We start from the raw sequence: 18,012 nt of genomic DNA, 5'->3' as shown, positions 1-18,012 counted from the left end.
TGGCCGATGCTTTGTCAAGAAGGCACGCTCTCATCACCACCATGGACGCTTGTGTGTTGGGCTTTGAAAGCATCAAGGATGCATACGCTGGAGACGCTGAGTTTGGTGACTGTTTCCAGAACCATGGGAAGGGAATTTACACCGAATTCTATCTTCATGAGGGGTTCCTGTTCAGAGGGCGACGGCTATGTATACCAAATGGTTCTATCCGAGAGTTGCTTGTGCGAGAAGCCCATAGCGGAGGCTTATCAGGTCACTTCGGCATCACTAAGACATTGGCCGTGCTTCGAGAGCACTTCTACTGGCCAAAAATGCGCAGTATGGTGGAGAAGCATTGCGGTCGTTGCATCGTGTGTCGTACTTCCAAGTCGACAACACACCTTCACGGCCTCTACATGCCTTTGCCAGTGTCCACATCGCCTTGGATCGATTTTTCAATGGATTTCATCCTCGGCCTACCTCTCTTGGCGCATAAGGATAACATCATAGTTGTTGTGGACAGGTTTTCGAAGATGGTTCACTTCATACCGTGCAACAAGAACAATGACACTATGCAACTAGCGAATCTGTTCTTTAGTTAAGAGATCAGGCTACACGGCGTACCCTGCACCATTATATCCGACCGAGATCCCAAGTTTCTTGGTCACTTCTGGCGCACCATCTGGAGGAAACTAGGAACAAAGTTCCTCTACTCCACCGCCGCTCACCCGCAGACCGACGGCCAAATGGAGGTTGTTAACCGTTCAATAGGCGCCTTACTTCACACAGCAATCGTAAGTAACAAGGGCTCCTAGCTTGAATGCATCCCTATTATCGAGTTCGCATACAATCAGGCGGTGCACTCGTCTACGAAGAAGTCTCCTTTCAAAGTCGCATATGGCTTCAAGCCACTCACGCCATTGGACCTTCTACCGTTACCACCAAACGAAGCCGAGAACCAGGACGGAGCCGCAAGAGCAGAGCTAGTCAAGGCGTTACACGAGGAGGTTCGAGCGAACATAGAGCGAAGGAACGAGCAGTATGCGCGCTTACTCAACCGCGGACGCAAACCGATGTTGTCCAAGCCTGGCGACTGGGTTTGGTTGCACTTAAGGCCAGAGAGGTTCCAGCAGAAGCAAAAGGATAAACTCAGCCCGCGTGGAGACGGTCCTTTCCGAGTCGTCGAGAAGATTAATGACAATGCCTACCGACTCGAGCTTCCAGGTGAGTTTGGTACATCTACCTCCTTTAATGTTACTGATCTCGTCCCATTTGATGTAGGTGACGACGAGGATGTTTTGGGGACAAAACCTTTTCAAGGGGGAGGGAATGATGTGATCGTAGGACGGGAGCTCGACCAAGACGACCAAGACACGGTGGACGCGACCGAGACGCCTGACCAAGACGCACCGGACGCGGCCAAGACGCCTACCTCGAACGCGGCCAAGGCACCAGCGATCCTCCCAGGAGCCATGACTCGATCAAGGAGCTCAGCAAAGGCGGCCAAGCAGCGGATCAACCTCTTCGTTCGATCATTCGTCCAACATCAACCGACCGATGAAGACCTCGAAGGTTCAGTTCGTTTGGTCTTCACTCTTACCCAAGAGTGAAGACAACAAAGTCACTTAAGCAAGGATTTGTACTCTTTTTCCTTACTCCAGGTTTTTCCCATTGGGTTTACCGGAGAAGGTTTTAACGAGGCATTGAGCTTGGTGCAAAATGTTCTAAGGCTAAGGCGTTTCCCGCGTCAAGGCCAAAGGTGGATCTTTCTTCCTTTTGTCTTTTGGTTTAATTTCGAACTTTGGAATATTCCTTTTAGAACGTTGAGAGTTTTAAGTTGAAAGTCTTAAGAGGCGACGTGTTCCATTTACAAGGAGAACACGTCTAAGGACAACTGTGCGGATCAATATGAATCCACGTGTCCCTAAGCCCTCTCTTGACCTAAGTATTTAAACCCTCTCTTAGCTCTTTGTTCTCCTTAGACTTGAATGAAAATAAGACTTTTCTCAAAGAGAGATTCTTTGATCTTGTCTCAATCCTTTCTCTAGTTCAATCCGGGATTTTCCCAAGGAAGAACCCTAACGACTCCAAACCGGGTTTGACGTCGTTAGCTTGGCCGTATCGAGAGGAGAGCCAAACGTCTCGTGTCGTTAACTCGATTCATCCTTCGTTCTCCATCGACTCATCTCCATATCGCTTTCATCTTCGCATCTCACCGTAACCACTCTTAGTCGTTTCCGCATCCATCCGTCCGTACCGCATCCGTTTGATCCGATAGAGGCTACACGACCGTTCTCTCAAACGGCTCATTGGAATCTCGCCATTTTCCGATTCTCTCGTTTGAATCGTCTCTAGATTCGAAATCTCAAACCTTGTCCGAGGAAAGTTTCGCGTGCCACGTTTTGTCCGAAGACGCTTCCTCCGATCGTTCCGCATTTGCGACCTTTGGTCACATCACCTATCCTCTCCTCGCCTTTAGTCTCAGTGGTTCAACCTGATACTTCCATCTCAAACCTTTTTGAGCTTTTATCAGTTGAGGATAACGCTATGGTGTTGGGTGAGTCGTCTTCTTCTCTGGTTCTCTATGGGTCTTCTGCCTCTTCAACCTCCTCCAAAGACAAGAAATCTAAGAGAAAGAGGTATGACCAAATCTCACCTGCTCAAGGTGGCATTCTCTCCCTGCAAAGAGGGAAGCGTCACACTCAATAATCTGTGTATATGTCAGACAACTTTTTTTGGAATGTGCGAGGTCTTAATGATTTTTTAAAGCATTGACCTCTTTGTAACTGGTTTAGTAGTCGTACAATCACTTTTGGAGCTTTGTTGGAGACACATGTTAAAGAAGCTAGTAAGGATTTTCTTATGTCAGTTTTTGGTCCGGAGTGGTCCCTTTTGTCTAATTACCAGTTCTCGGAGTTAGGTAAGATTTGGATCATTTTCAAAGCTCTGACTAAAGCAAGAGTTCTTTTTGTTGACCTTCAGTCAATTACTTGTGAGGTTTCTTTGGAGGATGGGTCTGTTATTATTTACACAGCAGTTTATGCATCAACTGAGGAAGAGGAAAAGAAAAAGCTTTGGAGTTCACTTCATGATAGATACACATCTCTCTGTTTAGCAAACACGCCGTGGATGATAAATGGGGATTTCAATGAGATTCTTAGTCCAAGAGAAACCTCAAATATTTTTATGGTCAGCTCTACAAGAGGTATGCGTATGCTTGGAGACTGTTTAGCTGATTTAGGTCTCTTTGATCTTCCCTTTAGTGGACCTAAATTTACTTGGACGAACAAAAGATCAAGAGATCCGACTGGGAAAAAACTAGATAGATGTTTGGTGAATGGTTGTTGGCTGCTAAGGTTCCCTTCTAGTTTTGTACCTTTCAAGCCCCTGAGTTCTCTGATCACACACCTGGTCATATAAAGATTGTCACGCCTCCTCCGTCTTATGGGACTATGCCATTTAAATTTTTTTCACTTCTAACAAAGCATCGAAGTTTTCTGGATTCTGTTATGGAAGCTTGGACACATGTTGGTATTTCAGTCTTTACCCTCAAAGACTTCTGTTTCAAGCTGAAACATATGAAAAAGCCTATGAAAGATTTAATGAAGAACAATTTTAGTGGTTTAGAAAAGCGAGTTGTTGAGGCTCACTCCAAGCTTAATGATCTTCAGCTATTAGCTTTGAATGTCCCTTCTCAGACCAATATTCAGAATGAAAAATTAGCTTTAGAGGGGTGGTTGCATCTTAGTCTTGCGGAGGAGAGTTTTTTCAGACAAAAGTCTCGTCTAAGATGGTTGGGTGAAGGTGATTTTTATACTTCCTTTTTTCATAAGGTTACTGCAGCTAGGAATGCAAGTAATTCCATAAAGTTTCTGTTGAAACCGGATGGATCTTTCACTTCATCTCTCCAAGAAACTCATGATCTAGCTATCGGCTATTTTGCTGGGATCCTTCGTTCAGTTAGAGGCAGGTTTTGTCCTCATTTACCTGAGCTCCTTAGTTCTTTAATCCATACAACTTGTTTGATTGAGCAGCAATCTTCTCTCTCCTCTCTTTTCTCTGCTGTAGCTATCAGAGCTTGTCTTCTCAAATTGCCTCTCAACAAAACACCAGGGCAAGATGGTTTTCCAGTAGAGTTCTTCAAGGCTACATGGACTATTATTGGGAACGAATTAACATTGAGTGTGCTCCAGTTCTTTCAGGAATCCTTTATCCCATCTGCCTTAAATTCTACATCTCTTATCCTAATTCCAAAGTGGCCAGGGGCTGTTGAATTGAAGGATTTCCGACCCATCTCTTGTCTTAAAACAGTTTACAAGCTCATATATCGTCTCTTGCTAGACAGATTAAAGAGTCTGCTTCCTGACCTTATACTTGCAAACCAAACTGCATTTGTCAAGAACAGGCTAATAATAGAGAATGTGCTTCTTGCTTCAGTAGTTATGCAAGGCTATCATCTTAATTCTGGCAGAGAAAAAATCACACTCAAAGTTGACATCTCAAAAGCTTTTGATTCAGTTAGATGAGACTTTCTTCTCGATTCTCTTCAGGCTTATAAGGTTCCTCTTATTTTCATTAATTGGATCAGAGCTTGTGTGTGTTCTCTGTTTTTCAGTGTTAGTATAAATGGGGTTACTTTAGGCTTTTTTAAAGGTAGGACGGGTCTGCGCCAAGGGGATCCTTTATCCCCAATTATGTTTGTTATGATAATGAATGTGTTATCCTTAATGTTGAATAAAGCTGCACTAGAAGGATCTTTCAAGTACCACCCTGGGTGTGAGGATCTTCAGCTTACGCATGTATGCTTTGCCGATGATTTATTAATCTTCTTAGAGGGATCTGAGCATTCTTTAAGAGGAGTTATGTCTGTTTTTGCAAAGTTTGAGGAAATCTCAGGTTTGAAAATGAATATTGAGAAGACCTCCTTGTTTTGTTCTGGTGTAAGTGAGGATACCTTGAACCGGTTGAAGACTGTTTTCAATTTGACTTCTTCCACTCTTCCAGTCTGGTACTTAGGTCTTCCCCTATGTTCCAAAAAGCTTTCAGTTAAAGATTGTGATCCTTTTCTATCTCAAATTCGGAAGAAGCTGAATGCTTGGACTTATGAGTTTAGCTGGTAGGCTAACTCTCTTATCTTCAGTTATCTCCGGAATTATAGGGTTTTGGACTAGTGCTTTCTTCCTCCCTAAGAAGGTTATTAGAAAGATTAATAGTCTATGTAGCTCCTTACTTTGGCACGGAAAGGTAGACACTCCCCCTGGTGCAAAAGTGTCTTGGTTTAACATTTGCTTCCCTAAATCAGAAGGTTGGATTGGTTTGAGGCACATTAGCAGTTGGAACGAAACATGTGCTTTGAAACTTTTTTGGATGCTGTTTTTTAGAGCTGGTTCTTTTTGGGTGGCCTGGATAAATAGTAAGTATCTTTCTAAATCTCCTTTGTGGGCGCTCAATGAAAAGAATGCTTCTTATTCTTGGAACTTTAGAAAATTACTTAAGCTTCATTCCAAAGCTCTTACTTTTCTCAGTATCCATATTGGAAATGGTGATTCAACTTTCTTCTGGTGGGATCCATGGACTCCTTTTGGATCTCTTTACAATTTCCTTGATTCAGATGGCCCTAGTCATTTAGGGATCCCTTTGTTTTCAACTGTCGCTGAGTTGAGAAATGAGAATGGATGGTCTCTTCCTAGTGCCAGATCAGAGAGACAAGTTCTTCTCCACACATTTATCTCTACCATTACTATGTCATCAACAAGTGATTTTCCAGTTTGGGCAATAAATGGTATGAAACAATCTTTCTCTTCTAAAGTTGTGTGGAATGTTGTTAGGTTTTCAAATCAAGTAAAATCTTGGGCTCCTCTTGTGTGGCACAAAGCTGTCATTCCAAAGCATGATATAAATTCATGGCTATTGATACTTAATCGCAACCCAACTCTTGATCGTTTGTCTACTTGGGGAGTTGATATTGAGTTAGACTGTCTTCTTTGTGGTTTGGCACATGAATCTCGAAATCATCTTTTTTCGAATGTGCCTTTTCGGCTGAAGTATGGAGTCTGATAACACAAAGACTTAAGATATCATCTCCTCCGCTACTTTGGGATCAGATACTTCTTTGGTTGCCAACAGTTTCAGCATCAAAGCATACAAAACTTGCTCTCCTTCAAGGTTGGCAAGGTACAATCTATGAACTGTGGAGAGAGAGAAATCGATGATTCCATGAAGGTCTTTCAGTCTCTCCAGTTTCAGTAGCAACAAGCATCATTTCCACCATGAATGTAGTTCTATGTTGCAATTGGGTTTGAAGCGAGGGATCTCTCTTCGTCACTGTTGGATCAATTATTTTCTTAACAAGCATCAGGCTTTGTTTCTCCTTACTTTCTTCAGTCTGTGTTTGTTTTAAATCCTTCACCATTCTAGTTGTTGCTAGTCTTCGTTCTATTTTCTTTATTTGTATTAGCTTTATTTTGTAAACTTGATCTTTTATATATTTATGAAAATCCTTTAAAAAAAAAGAGAAGATACAAAAAAGCAGAAACTTTGTATTATATAAAAAACATATATATCAATAGTTAGTCTTCGTTCTATTTTCTTTGTTTGTATTAGTTTTATTTTGTAAACTTGATCTTTTATATATTTATGAAAATCCTTTAACAAAAAAAAGAGAAGATACAAAAAAGCAGAAACTTTGTATTATATAAAAAAAAACATATATATCAATAGCATCCTGATTTTTTGTATAAATTTTATAGCGATTAACCTTGGGACTTAATATCCAATATCCGGTATCCGCTCTGGTATCCGGTCCAATCCGCTCCGAAAACCGGATATCCGGTCCAACCGGATACGGATTCGGATAACTAAAATTCAAATCCGTCTAAACCGGATACGGATCCGGATAAGATAGTTTTGACCAACCGGATATCCGGAAATCCGGCTTATTCACTCACCCTAAAATAACTTGACCTTTGAGTATAAAACACATATATATAGGAGGGCTGGGGGAGTAAATATTAAGTGTTGGGCGATGTGGGATTCAATATTTTTTGTCTTTTCCTTTTAGCTTTATCCCACATCGCTTGGGAGACAACTTTTCACACTTAAATGCATCTATAAATAAGTCTGTCTTTACTCTTTCTTTTTACTTTCTTTGAATGGGCCTTAATATATGTTTGAAGGCCCAGTTTTTTTTGAACCGGATACTTTGACGGATATCTGCGGATATTATAGTTTTAGTCGGGTATCCGCCGACCGGATATCCGAAATAACGGAGCCGGATTCGGATAACATAATTGTATATCCGCCGGATTCGGATTCGGATCTGGATATGCCTAAAAAGACCGGATATCCGGCTCCGTCTCAGGGCTAATAGCAATGCATAAAGATTCAACAAGAAATAGTTTGCATAAAAATATAAAAGATATTCCAAAAAAAGATTGAAGTGTTTTCAAAGAATTAATGTTTGCTTGTATTGAAGATCATAGTAAAATTATATATAGTATACAGTAGTAGTTTTCATAAATACTACTAAAGTACGTTGATGTTATATTTACTTATGTTAGAAAATGAGTTACTTATTGATAATTATTAGTTTATTAGTATTATTTAAGCTATCAAACTTTAATATATATTTTATGTTGAGACTATCTTTATAGCTTTGACTTTAACTTATGAATTGTCGTTTCATTTATAAAAATTTATATATTACCGTTTTTTCATTAACTCTGGTCATGAAATCCCTCTTGTCTCTCGATAACGTACTACGTAATACGTACTACATATTTGCTATATATGTTGATCAATACGTAACACGGAAATATATAATACCATTTGAAAGATTATCAATCTTCTTGTTAAGTAACATCTGACGAAAGAGAAACACACAAAATGTCAAACAGGTGTTCCTTGGTCCCAGGTGTGAGTTATGTAACTGCTCAGGCAGTGGATGCCAATCTCAATTCCCAGGTAATGTTCATCTATAACGTTTTTAGTTTGCTACATATCATAACGTGGATTGAGTTGCGAATCGTGCTCAAACTCGAGTTTGATTTTTTTTTTTTTTTTTTCATTTGAATACCAAGTTTGTATGTCAAGCTGTCAACCATACTAAATCGTGTTTCAATGCATGAGTTCACTTCAGAAGAAAAAAAAAAAAAAAAGAAGAACTAAAGATGAAACCGAGTGTAGTCAATTCATGAGTTTCAATAATGTTCCGATTTATATTTGAAAAAAATAGATTTGATTAAGTACATCCTTGTTACTTTTTCTAAATTAATTTACAATTCCACTTTTTCCTTTGCATTGGATTCCACAAAAACCGACATAAATTAACTTGTTTTGATCGAAACTACGGTGGAGTGGACTATTCAAAAAAAAAAGTTAAAAATTCAATCCGAAACCAAACACGTTTTTAAAAAAACCTAACCAAACACGTTTTTTTTTTTGAAAACTTGAAAACCATTAACCATGTATAATATTAATACGAACGACTAAACCTTTGTAGGATTGAAAGTGGAGTGGCCAGAGCTAAAAGGAGTGAGTGGACTTCAAGCAAAGGCAACAATAGAAAGTGACAATCCACGTGTGACAGCTTTCATATACCCTCAAGGTGTTTATCTACCATCCATCAATTGTTGCAACCGTGTCGTTCTCTATGTTCCAGCCGACGATTGTCCCAATGGTCCTGTCCTAAACCGTCCAATCGTTGGATGAGTCTACTACTATTTTGTTGTTGTTCTTTTCATAACTCAAGTTTTTCATCTTGAGCTTCAATAATTTTTGAAGTATGTTGTACTTCTTTAACTGTTCTCATGAATAATAAAATGAAATTTAAGAGCTACTTTATAAATCTTGTCTCGTTAAGGGTTATATATTTTCTATAAATTTAAGAGCTTCAACAATTTAAATGTTCCATATTATATTAAAATTTTAAAAGTAAATGCATATACTTTTACTATTAATAAAATACATAAAAATTTAAATACTAATATTTGCCTCTTATCTAGCATAAAATATATATTTTAAAAAATAGATTTTCATATAAGAAAACTTAAAAAAAAACAGTTCTTGTCCAAATCTCCAATTCTAAAAAGAGTAATTACGGTGTATTATATAACAGTTAGGAGATATCTCATGCTACAACACAAGCTGATGTTTTTTCAAGATTATTAACTAACTTCAATTTTTAAAAATTAAAAGTTCTTTTAAAAATATTTTTCAAAAGTTAGAAGCGAGAGAAAATGAATTATTCTCTCTTGGAAACTAAAACTTATTAAAAAAATTATTAGCTTAAAACTTAATTTATATTTTTTTCTTAATGGATTTTTTTTTTCTAAATGGTCTTAAAACTAATAGTAATGTGATGTAATTTGACTAATTTCTTACAAAACAATGCCATGTTTTATAAAGTGGATTTTCAATCAAATGGAAAGTTTACAAATTTTTCTTGAGGTGAAAGACATATTACCATGTTTTAAAATAGTTAACCAAAATATTAACATCTTCAGTCTTCTCTTTTATCTTTTTTTTCGACAGTCTTCTTTTAGTAATCCGTACACTCAGACTCACACTCTACACGCGAAAGTTGCCACTGCTCAATTCAGTAATTTTCTCCTTTGTACGTCTCCTTTGATCTTCCTGTTTCATCTATATTTTCGTCAATTTTGTTTAAAAGTCCCCTACTTTCTTTCAAGAAGTTAGGGTTTTTCAAGAATTGTTCTTAAGATATTCACTTTGGTGACATTGTTTGATATCTCCCTAAAGTTTTGGTTTTTGTTCTTTTTGACGTTTTAGCTTCTAGGTTGAAGATGTAAACATATAATACAGTTGATGTCCTAGGTGTAAGTAGGACAAGAAGTAATACAATTGAATCAAGAAGAGCCAGAATATGGAAATAAGTCATGGCGGTTAATTTACAACCGATAAGGAAGATTGCAAGAGCTGGAAGGTTGGAGAAAAGTCTAGAAGCTTGAAGATTGTAGAGAAACTTTAAGAAGCTTGGAAAAAGGAAATTTAGAGAAGATGGACAATTTCCTATTCCTAAAAGAACAAGGAAATTGTCAATTTCTGTTAGCATTAGAATATGAAAAAAGTATGTTGTATGACACACCCTGTTTAGTATTGTAACATCCGCGAACCAAATTGGGGATTTTGGGAATGGGTGTCGATCGACACCAAGAAGAGTGTCGATCGACACCATCAATTTTGGTTCGCCCGGGTTGATTTGAATTGTCATTTTGGCTTAGTTTGATTCAATTGATGCTCCTAACCGATGCATTTAAAGAGAAAGTTGACGAAAAGGGTTTTGGGGGAGTGTTTTGTCGCTGTTTAGAGAGAGTTAGAGGGAGAAAAGTGTTCTTGAGAGTTTGGAGACTTTTTGGGAGATTCTTAGCGTGAATTGAGAGATATGTTGCTGTGGAGTGAAGATCTTGTGCTAAGAACAAAGGAGAAGGCTTCTAAGGGTTGAATTCGTCGTTGTTGAGTCAGAATCTTCCTGCAAAGAGGTGAGTGCATGACCATGGCTGATCTAAGCCTGAGAATCCTTTGTTTTGTTTGATTTGTTGTTTTTTGTTGTGTTTTCTTGTAGGTTTGTGTTTGGGATGTGGTTCCCATGTGTTTCCAGGACTTTTGGATGAGTTTCAGATGATTTGGAGGATTTGGGAAGTGGTTCTTTGACTTTTGGCTTCGTGCAGAACGCGTTGCAGAGTCGGTGTCGATCGACACCAAGTAGGTGTCGATCGACACCAAAGGAGGAGTGTCAATCGACACTTAGGTAGTGTCAGTCGACACCAATCTGTTCAGCAGCGGCTGATGTTTGTTTTCCTGGTTTGTTTGTGTTTGGTTGTTAATTGTTACAACATTGTTTTCTCAGTTGCTTGTGTGTATAACCCAGTAGATGGGAAGATTGCCTCACTAAGTATTTATGATAATACTTATGCATCTCAATTGTTGTTTGTGGTGTGCAGGTATGTGACTTGGAATCATGGCGATGAGGAGGAGGATGATCTAGGGTCTCATTTGTGTGTTGTTGGTAAAATTGTTTATGTTGGAACATTGGATAGAGTTATGTTAGGTTGTTGGATAGAATGCTTAGGAATGTTATTGTATTGATGATATGTCGGTTCTGTGTTGTTGGTATGTTTCCGCTGTGCATATTGGTTGTTGTTGGTTTATTGTTGAATTGAGGTTTGGTTGGTTTAATTAAGTAGTATGGGATGCTAAGTAGTATGTGATGCTTAATTATATATTGTATTTATTATTAAAAAAATAGGTCGGGTTGTTTCAGTTTGGTATCAGAGCCCTTAAGGTTCTATGATGGTTGAGTGGAAGGTTTAGAGCGGTTTAGGAATTTAATTGGTTGAATTATTTTCCTGTTTCTTGGTGCATGATGTTGTGAATGGGAATTGATTATGAGTAGTTAGTCAATTTATTTGTGTGTGCTTTGTGTGCGGTTTTGAATTGTGTGCTTAGCCTTCTGTTATTGTAGTGCAGATGGTTAGAGGTAATGATGTTGCTGGTCGTGGATGCGGACGTGGTCGTGGTAGGGGCAGTGGCCCAGAAGTTAGTGATACTGTGGACAAGAGTGTGACAGTTGAGGGTGTTGGCGAGTCGCAGGGCTTCGAGGAGGGATCCATGAGTGTGGCTGGTAGGGACGGTGTTGGTGCTCGAGTGACCGGTGATGCTAGGGTTCCGGGCGTAGGAGTCCCAGCAGGTGGAGTCCCTGGAGGAAGCGTTGATCTTGCGGACTTGTTAGCACGAGTGTTGGAGCGGTTGCTGGCAGTGGCACCGGCCCAGGCTCAGGTAGTGCCACCAGTGGTGGCGGAGGAGCGGCAGCCAGTGGCTGCGGATGTGGGAGCTCATTCTCATTATATGTCTATGCTGAGGGAGATGATCCTACTGTTGCGGATGTGTGGAGGACGAGAGTGGAACGTAACTTCCAGTCTCTCAAATGTCCTGAGGAGTTTTGGGTGGACATAGGGATCCACAACCTTATTGGGGATGCTCAGTTGTGGTGGAGGTCAATGGCTGCTAGGAGAAGAGTGAGATGACTTGGGCTGACTTTGTGGAGGAGTTCAACCGCAAGTTTTCCTAAAGAGGCATTAGACCGGTTGGAGGTGCAGTTCCTTCAGTTATCTTAGGGGACTCGGTCAGTGCGGGAGCTGGACTTAGAGTTCAGTCGACTTCTGTTGATGGGGGTTGGGCGATGGAGTTTGAGGAGGCTCAGATCAGGAGGTTTATAAGGGTCCTTCGTGAGAACTTGAGGGTCCATTGTAGAGGGCGGAGTTATGGTACGCGTGCAGAACTGGTGGAGACTGCAGCAGAGATTGAGGAGGATATTAGGGCACCGGCAGTGACGGTTAGTCCTGCAGTTCAGACGAGTGAAACTCAATCGAAGCTAGGTCAAAAGAGGAAACTGGAGGGTACTTCAAGGGCGAGCCAGGGCGGTCGAGGATGCTTTGGATAAGGGAGTAAGGATCACTAGCTGGCAACTTGTCCTAAGAGAGATGAGCCGCAGGGGAATCTTCGAGTGTGCTTTCACTGTGGGGAGGTGGGACATGTAAAACCTCGCTGTCCTAAGTTGCAGCTGTTGGCGGTGGCGGAAGCTCGACCAGGGGTAAAACCAGGAGCGCAGGCAGGAGGAGCACCGTGAGTTTACACGTATAGGGTGACGGGAGGACCGAGTAGCAGATCCGGAGTTTACCTTTTATTTTATTTTATTTTTGTCGGTTACTTTGTTTTTTATTTCTGGGATTACGAACAATTGCTGCACTTTGAGGTTTTATTGAGATGAGTTTCTTTTATGGAATTTTTGACTTGTGTGTCATATGGGAAAGGAAATAGCTAGAGAAATTTATAAATGGAAAGTTTCCATAAATAGAAGGTTTCTAAAAATGGAAAGTTTTTATGGGAGTTAGAGCTTTGCTATTCTTGGAAAGTGTGTGGAGAATACCCTGAGGGTAGGGTGTTCCACTGTGACCTGGTGGTGGTCATGGGGGTATTTGGGAATAAGTAGATGAAGGTTAGCATGACATTGCGTTGTCTTACGTGGACTATGGAAGTGTCGGGAAGTGCTTGGAGACGTCAAAACTTGTTTTCTCTAGGTTTTATACATCTCCTTATGAGTCTGGGTTCTGAACAACTCATAAGGAAATGGTGGTTCTCCTGAGGGGATGGTGGTTCCTTGTATACCGATAGCTTGAAGGGTGGTGGGCCATGAGAGCAGCAGAGGAGATGGTGGTTCTCCTGGGAGATGGTGGTTTTCCTGAGGGGACGGTGGTTCCCTTGCTCATAAGAACATTTCCAAATTGGCTTTCACTTTCTGGATCTCTCCCTTGGATAGACTCCCAAACAAGATCAAGGCTTCACTCTTGGGGTATAACCACCAATGCGCTCTCTTGTACATGCAATCTTCATAGAGAAACCCGAGTAAATCTCCTCTATTGTTTCCTCTATCTTCAAACAAATTGACAGGAACATTAGGGACACAGTTCTGGCTCAGAGAGAGCACCATGCTTTTAACAATCTTCTTCAACAGTGGTTCAAGAGTAAATCTCTGCATCTTGTACTTCCCTTTTTTCATTACCACTGCTAGGCCAAGCTCTTGTAAAAAAATCTATTCTTATTAAAAAATAATATTTATATTTTATCAAAAAAAAAAGACATATGGTGTGTTTTGATCAGTATATTCTAAAATCATTTAACAAAATCTCACAGATTCTTATTTCATTTTCGTTAAATTAAAATCTCTAACAAATCATCAAATGTTCTAATATCTTACTCAAATCTCTCAAAATCCTAAAATATTAAATATAACCAAATCCTAGAAAAAACAAGTTGAATATTCCCTCTAAGAATTCCTAGCAATTGAATCTCAAGCTTAAGAAAAATAGCTTAAAAATTCAAAGAGGGCTGAGGGGTTTTTGAGAGAGGTTCTTGATCAAGCTTGTGATCTAAGAACTTGAGATTGAGAGGATAGAAAATAGTTTTAAAGAAAGAATTGTAAACGTATGTTCTATTAATCAAAAAGAGTTTTGAGAAAACACCTGTGTTAATTGTTGATTTAGTTTTTGTACCAATAGCTCTTACACTTTCATAGGTATGTCGATTTCTTGTCATTTCTTCGTTTAGAGTTTAGTTTCTCACATTTGTCTATTTTTTTACTCTGTTTGTCATTTAGGAACCGGAAAAATTCACTGTTAATTGTTGTTGTTGAAGCCATTGTTCGTTGCGAAGGAGCAGACTTTTGTTGAGGATGAGTTAACACTCACTGTTACTAGACTCAACAGTGAGTCCAAAAGACGGAAAATTTTGCAAATTCTTGGAGAAAGACAAAAACCAATTCGGCTGTGATATTGAAGAGTTTACAGAACCATATCGATATACTTGAATCCGATATCGAAAAGAGATCTGAGGAAGTGGAAACAAAGGAAAAAAAGCTTCGAGCTTTGAGCTTGGAATTGGGGAACATACAGCGGAAGATTTAAGATGCTGAGATTGAGTCAAGTGACAAAGAAAAGGAAGTTGATTGACTTAGGAACCATGTCAAGTCTGATGAAAACCAGCTTCAAGTTCTAAGCTTATGTTTGGGGAAACTCGAAAACCAGATGAAGAAACAAACCAACGCACTTGAAGAAAAGGAGAAAGAGATTAAAGCAGCATAGATTGAAGCATGTGACAAAAGAAAGGAGCTTGTTTTGATAAGGAACCAGATCAAGTCAGAGGAAAACACACGCATCGAGGTTAGGACATCAGTAGTGAATACTGTAAACGAACTTGAGTTGAAGAAGAAAGAGTTGAGACAGTCGACTAGCATTGTGTTTGTTAAGAACGAGTGGCGGCTTGTTGTAGGGGAGACTGAGCAATTTATTGCAGATCCTCTCATGGGTTATAAGCTTGACATCGATCTTTCAGCGGACCTTATTGCTAAACTCGTATTTCAAAAAGAAAGCTCTACACCACCTGTGCTTCATTGCTCTGTTAAAGCAACGTGCCCATCAGCCATTGGTGGATCTTCAGGTTCAAGGGTAGGTCTTCAGGTTCCTAAACTTGAGATTGAACCCTTTGTGACTCCATTAAACAATGGTAGTTTCTAAAGTCAGATAGTCAATATGTTTTAAGGCGCTAATAGGAACTAAATTAGCTTGCGTGCTAGGTTCTTAGGTCTTGCTTGTTTGTTTGTTTGATAGAGTTGTTCTACTGTTGGTGCTTGTTAGCTTGAATTTTATTACAGAGAGCAGGTATTTATGACTCTGTAATTTTGGGTTGTTTTGTGGTAGCTTGTTGGAGAAGATATTTAGACATGTTATTAGGGATTTGCTTACTCTTCCAAAAGTAAACGAAAAGAGTTCCCATCTGCGAGCTCTGAGCATTCAACTATAGAACTCACGCTCTTTAACCGAACCAAAACCAAAGCTATTGAAAAAAAAAAAAAAAAAAAACCAAAGCTATTGTAAATATTTGAAACGACCTAATTGAGCCAAATATTACTCAGTAACTATTTTAGTAGAAATTTATTGGGTACACATTCATTAAGGAATGCTCCAATTTGATTAAACTGTTGATGACTTGGAAAGATTTTGGCCACATATATTTCAAAAAGCGATGGATTTTGATTTGCTATTTTAAGGTATTTTTAATAATATATGTGGGGATTGTCTAGCAAAAAGCCACATGACTTGTGACCTAGTCCTGACAACATAAGTGAATATGGTGTATTTTGGTGTATTTTCGATTTTACGTAGGAAAAATGATTGTCAGCTACTTATCGTGCTGATAATATGTTATAAACAGAGGTTTTATGGAAATGGTTCTCTATGTTATTCATCTGTTGCATAGTATACAAATATATATATGATACAATATTAGGGTTTAGGATTTATATTAATGAACCGATAATAGACATCCATATAATATAATATATTTATAACAAATATCTTGTTAAGTACATGAATTATTATCATCATATAAGGATATCCATAAACAAACATAGGCTATAATTACAATACCATAAACATTCGAGGTTGGCCGGAATCCAACATTGACCAATGTTGACCGATGTTGACCAGAATTAATTGGTGTTGACCAATGTTAATTGGCATTGACCATAAAAAAATATTCAAAATTTTTTTATTTTTCTTTTTTCCTAAAAGTAATATTTTATGAGAATTTGTTATAAATACTCTTTTTGAGATACTCCTTTTCAAAAATACCATTTTTTGAACATTTTCATTTTACCCTCTTTTACACAATTACAATATGCTAAATTAATTTTTAGAATTTTTTTTAGGTTTGGGTTCTCAATTTTATATTTAGGGTATGTAGTTTTAAGGAGGTAGGATTTAGTATTTAGGGTTTAGGGTTTAGAATTTAATCATTTTATATATTAAAAAGGGTATTTTTCAGAATGGACACAATGAAAGGCTATTTTTGAAAAGTGACATAGGAAAAGGGGTATTCTTGAAAATGCCCCTATTTTTTTTAATGTATTTTTGATAAATAAATAAAAATGATAAAATGATTTTTATAATTTGGTATATATAGTAACTAATTTTGTTAATACAGAAAATATACCAAAAACAATATAATAAAACTATACCACCAAAATTTTATGTGTAGTAAATTTTCTCAAAAAATAATAACAAATATATATCTTTTCTTTTTAAAAATCATTTTTAATTTGGAATCTTAAAAGGTGGGGGTTTTAAATATTTTTTTTTTTTACTTATTTGTAAGATTATGTCATTTGAAATATATCCAAGATAATGCTTACTATTTCTTTGTTTTTAATAAGAAAAAGAAAGGAAAAAAAATGAAAATTCTATTTATTTACATGAAAGACATATATCTAGAAGATAATTAAAAAACAAAGTTGATTTTTGTAAAATTAAAGGTTGGTTTTGTAAAATCAAAGATATATTTCAAATGACATCCTTTATCCTATAAAGTACAAGTCATATGTCCAATCGAATTAAGCCACATTAGATATATCCAAGTCATTGCCAACTATTTCTTTGAATTTACAAAATTAACTTTTGTTTTTTAATTATCTTCTAGATATATGTATTTCATACACATAAATAGAAATTTCATTATTTTTTTCCTTTCTTTTTCTTATTAAAAACAAAGAAATAGTTGGCAGTGTCTTGGATATATTTTAAATGACATAATCTTATAAATAAGTAAAAATAAAAAAAGATTTAAAAACCCCACCTTTTAAGATACAAAATAAAAAATGATTTTTAAAAAGAAAAAGTATATATTTGTTATTATTTTATGAGAAAATATACTACACATAAAATTTTGGTGTTATAGTTTTATTATATTATTTTTGGTATATTTTCTGTATTAACAAAATTAGTTACTAGATATACAACACATTATAAAAATCATTTATCTTTTTTATTTATTTATCATAAATACATAAAAACAAAAAAATATTACTTTTAGGAGAAAAGAAAAAAATAAATTTTGATTATTTTTTTATTGTCAACGCCGGTCAACACAGTCAACACCGGATTATGGCCAACCTCGAATATTTATGGTGTTGTACACATAACTTATGTTTGTTTATGGATGTTTTTATGTGATGATAATAATTCGCGTAATTAACAAGATGTTTATATTGTTTGTATGTATGGTTATGTGTTGGTGTATATTCAAGTAGCTGGCAATCATTTTTATTTTATGTATCTCTTTTTTAATAAAAGAGAAGTACAACATTGTTTTGGTAGACTTTATAATTTTAATAAATGGTTATAAATTGTTACAAATAGGTTTTACATAGATTATAGATTTTACACAAGTATCCTAATTACCCAAGTATCTCCTTTTTAATAAAAGGGAAGTACACAACATTGTTTTGGTAGACTTTATAATTTTAATAAATGGTTATAAATGGTTACAAATAGGTTTTACATAAGTTATAGATTAATCCATATATTAATTGGTTACATGTTGATAGTTTATATATTAATAGTAACAAATAAAACCTTAATTGTACCCGAAAATCTTAAACGGGATATTCTAAATTGATAGTTC

At 37.3% G+C, this 18,012-nt stretch overlaps 2 protein-coding genes and 1 pseudogene across 2 annotated transcripts; all 3 read left to right on the top strand.

The window, feature by feature from the left end:
- Positions 1-4,688: 4,688 nt before the first annotated feature.
- On the top strand, positions 4,689-6,036 carry LOC147919959 (uncharacterized). The gene is made up of 2 exons (XM_087504183.1): positions 4,689-5,095; positions 5,394-6,036. The coding sequence occupies exons 1-2, from the start codon at positions 4,689-4,691 to the stop codon at positions 6,034-6,036; spliced, it is 1,050 nt and encodes a 349-aa protein (XP_087360309.1).
- A 1,670-nt stretch (positions 6,037-7,706) lies between these two features.
- Positions 7,707-8,706, top strand: LOC147919958 (inhibitor of trypsin and hageman factor-like). The gene is made up of 3 exons (XM_087504182.1): positions 7,707-7,781; positions 7,875-7,941; positions 8,480-8,706. Exons 1-3 carry the CDS (start codon positions 7,707-7,709, stop codon positions 8,686-8,688), a joined length of 351 nt encoding a protein of 116 aa, XP_087360308.1. The 3' UTR covers positions 8,689-8,706.
- Positions 8,707-12,178: 3,472 nt separating this feature from the next.
- On the top strand, positions 12,179-15,068 carry LOC147919957 (uncharacterized; annotated as a pseudogene).
- Positions 15,069-18,012: the final 2,944 nt, after the last annotated feature.

The sequence above is a fragment of the Camelina sativa genome, chromosome 20 (assembly GCF_030686135.1).
Source record: "Camelina sativa cultivar CO46 ecotype springtype chromosome 20, ASM3068613v1".
Taxonomy (NCBI): Eukaryota; Viridiplantae; Streptophyta; class Magnoliopsida; order Brassicales; family Brassicaceae; genus Camelina; species Camelina sativa.
This window is presented reverse-complemented; position numbering and strand designations above follow the sequence as displayed.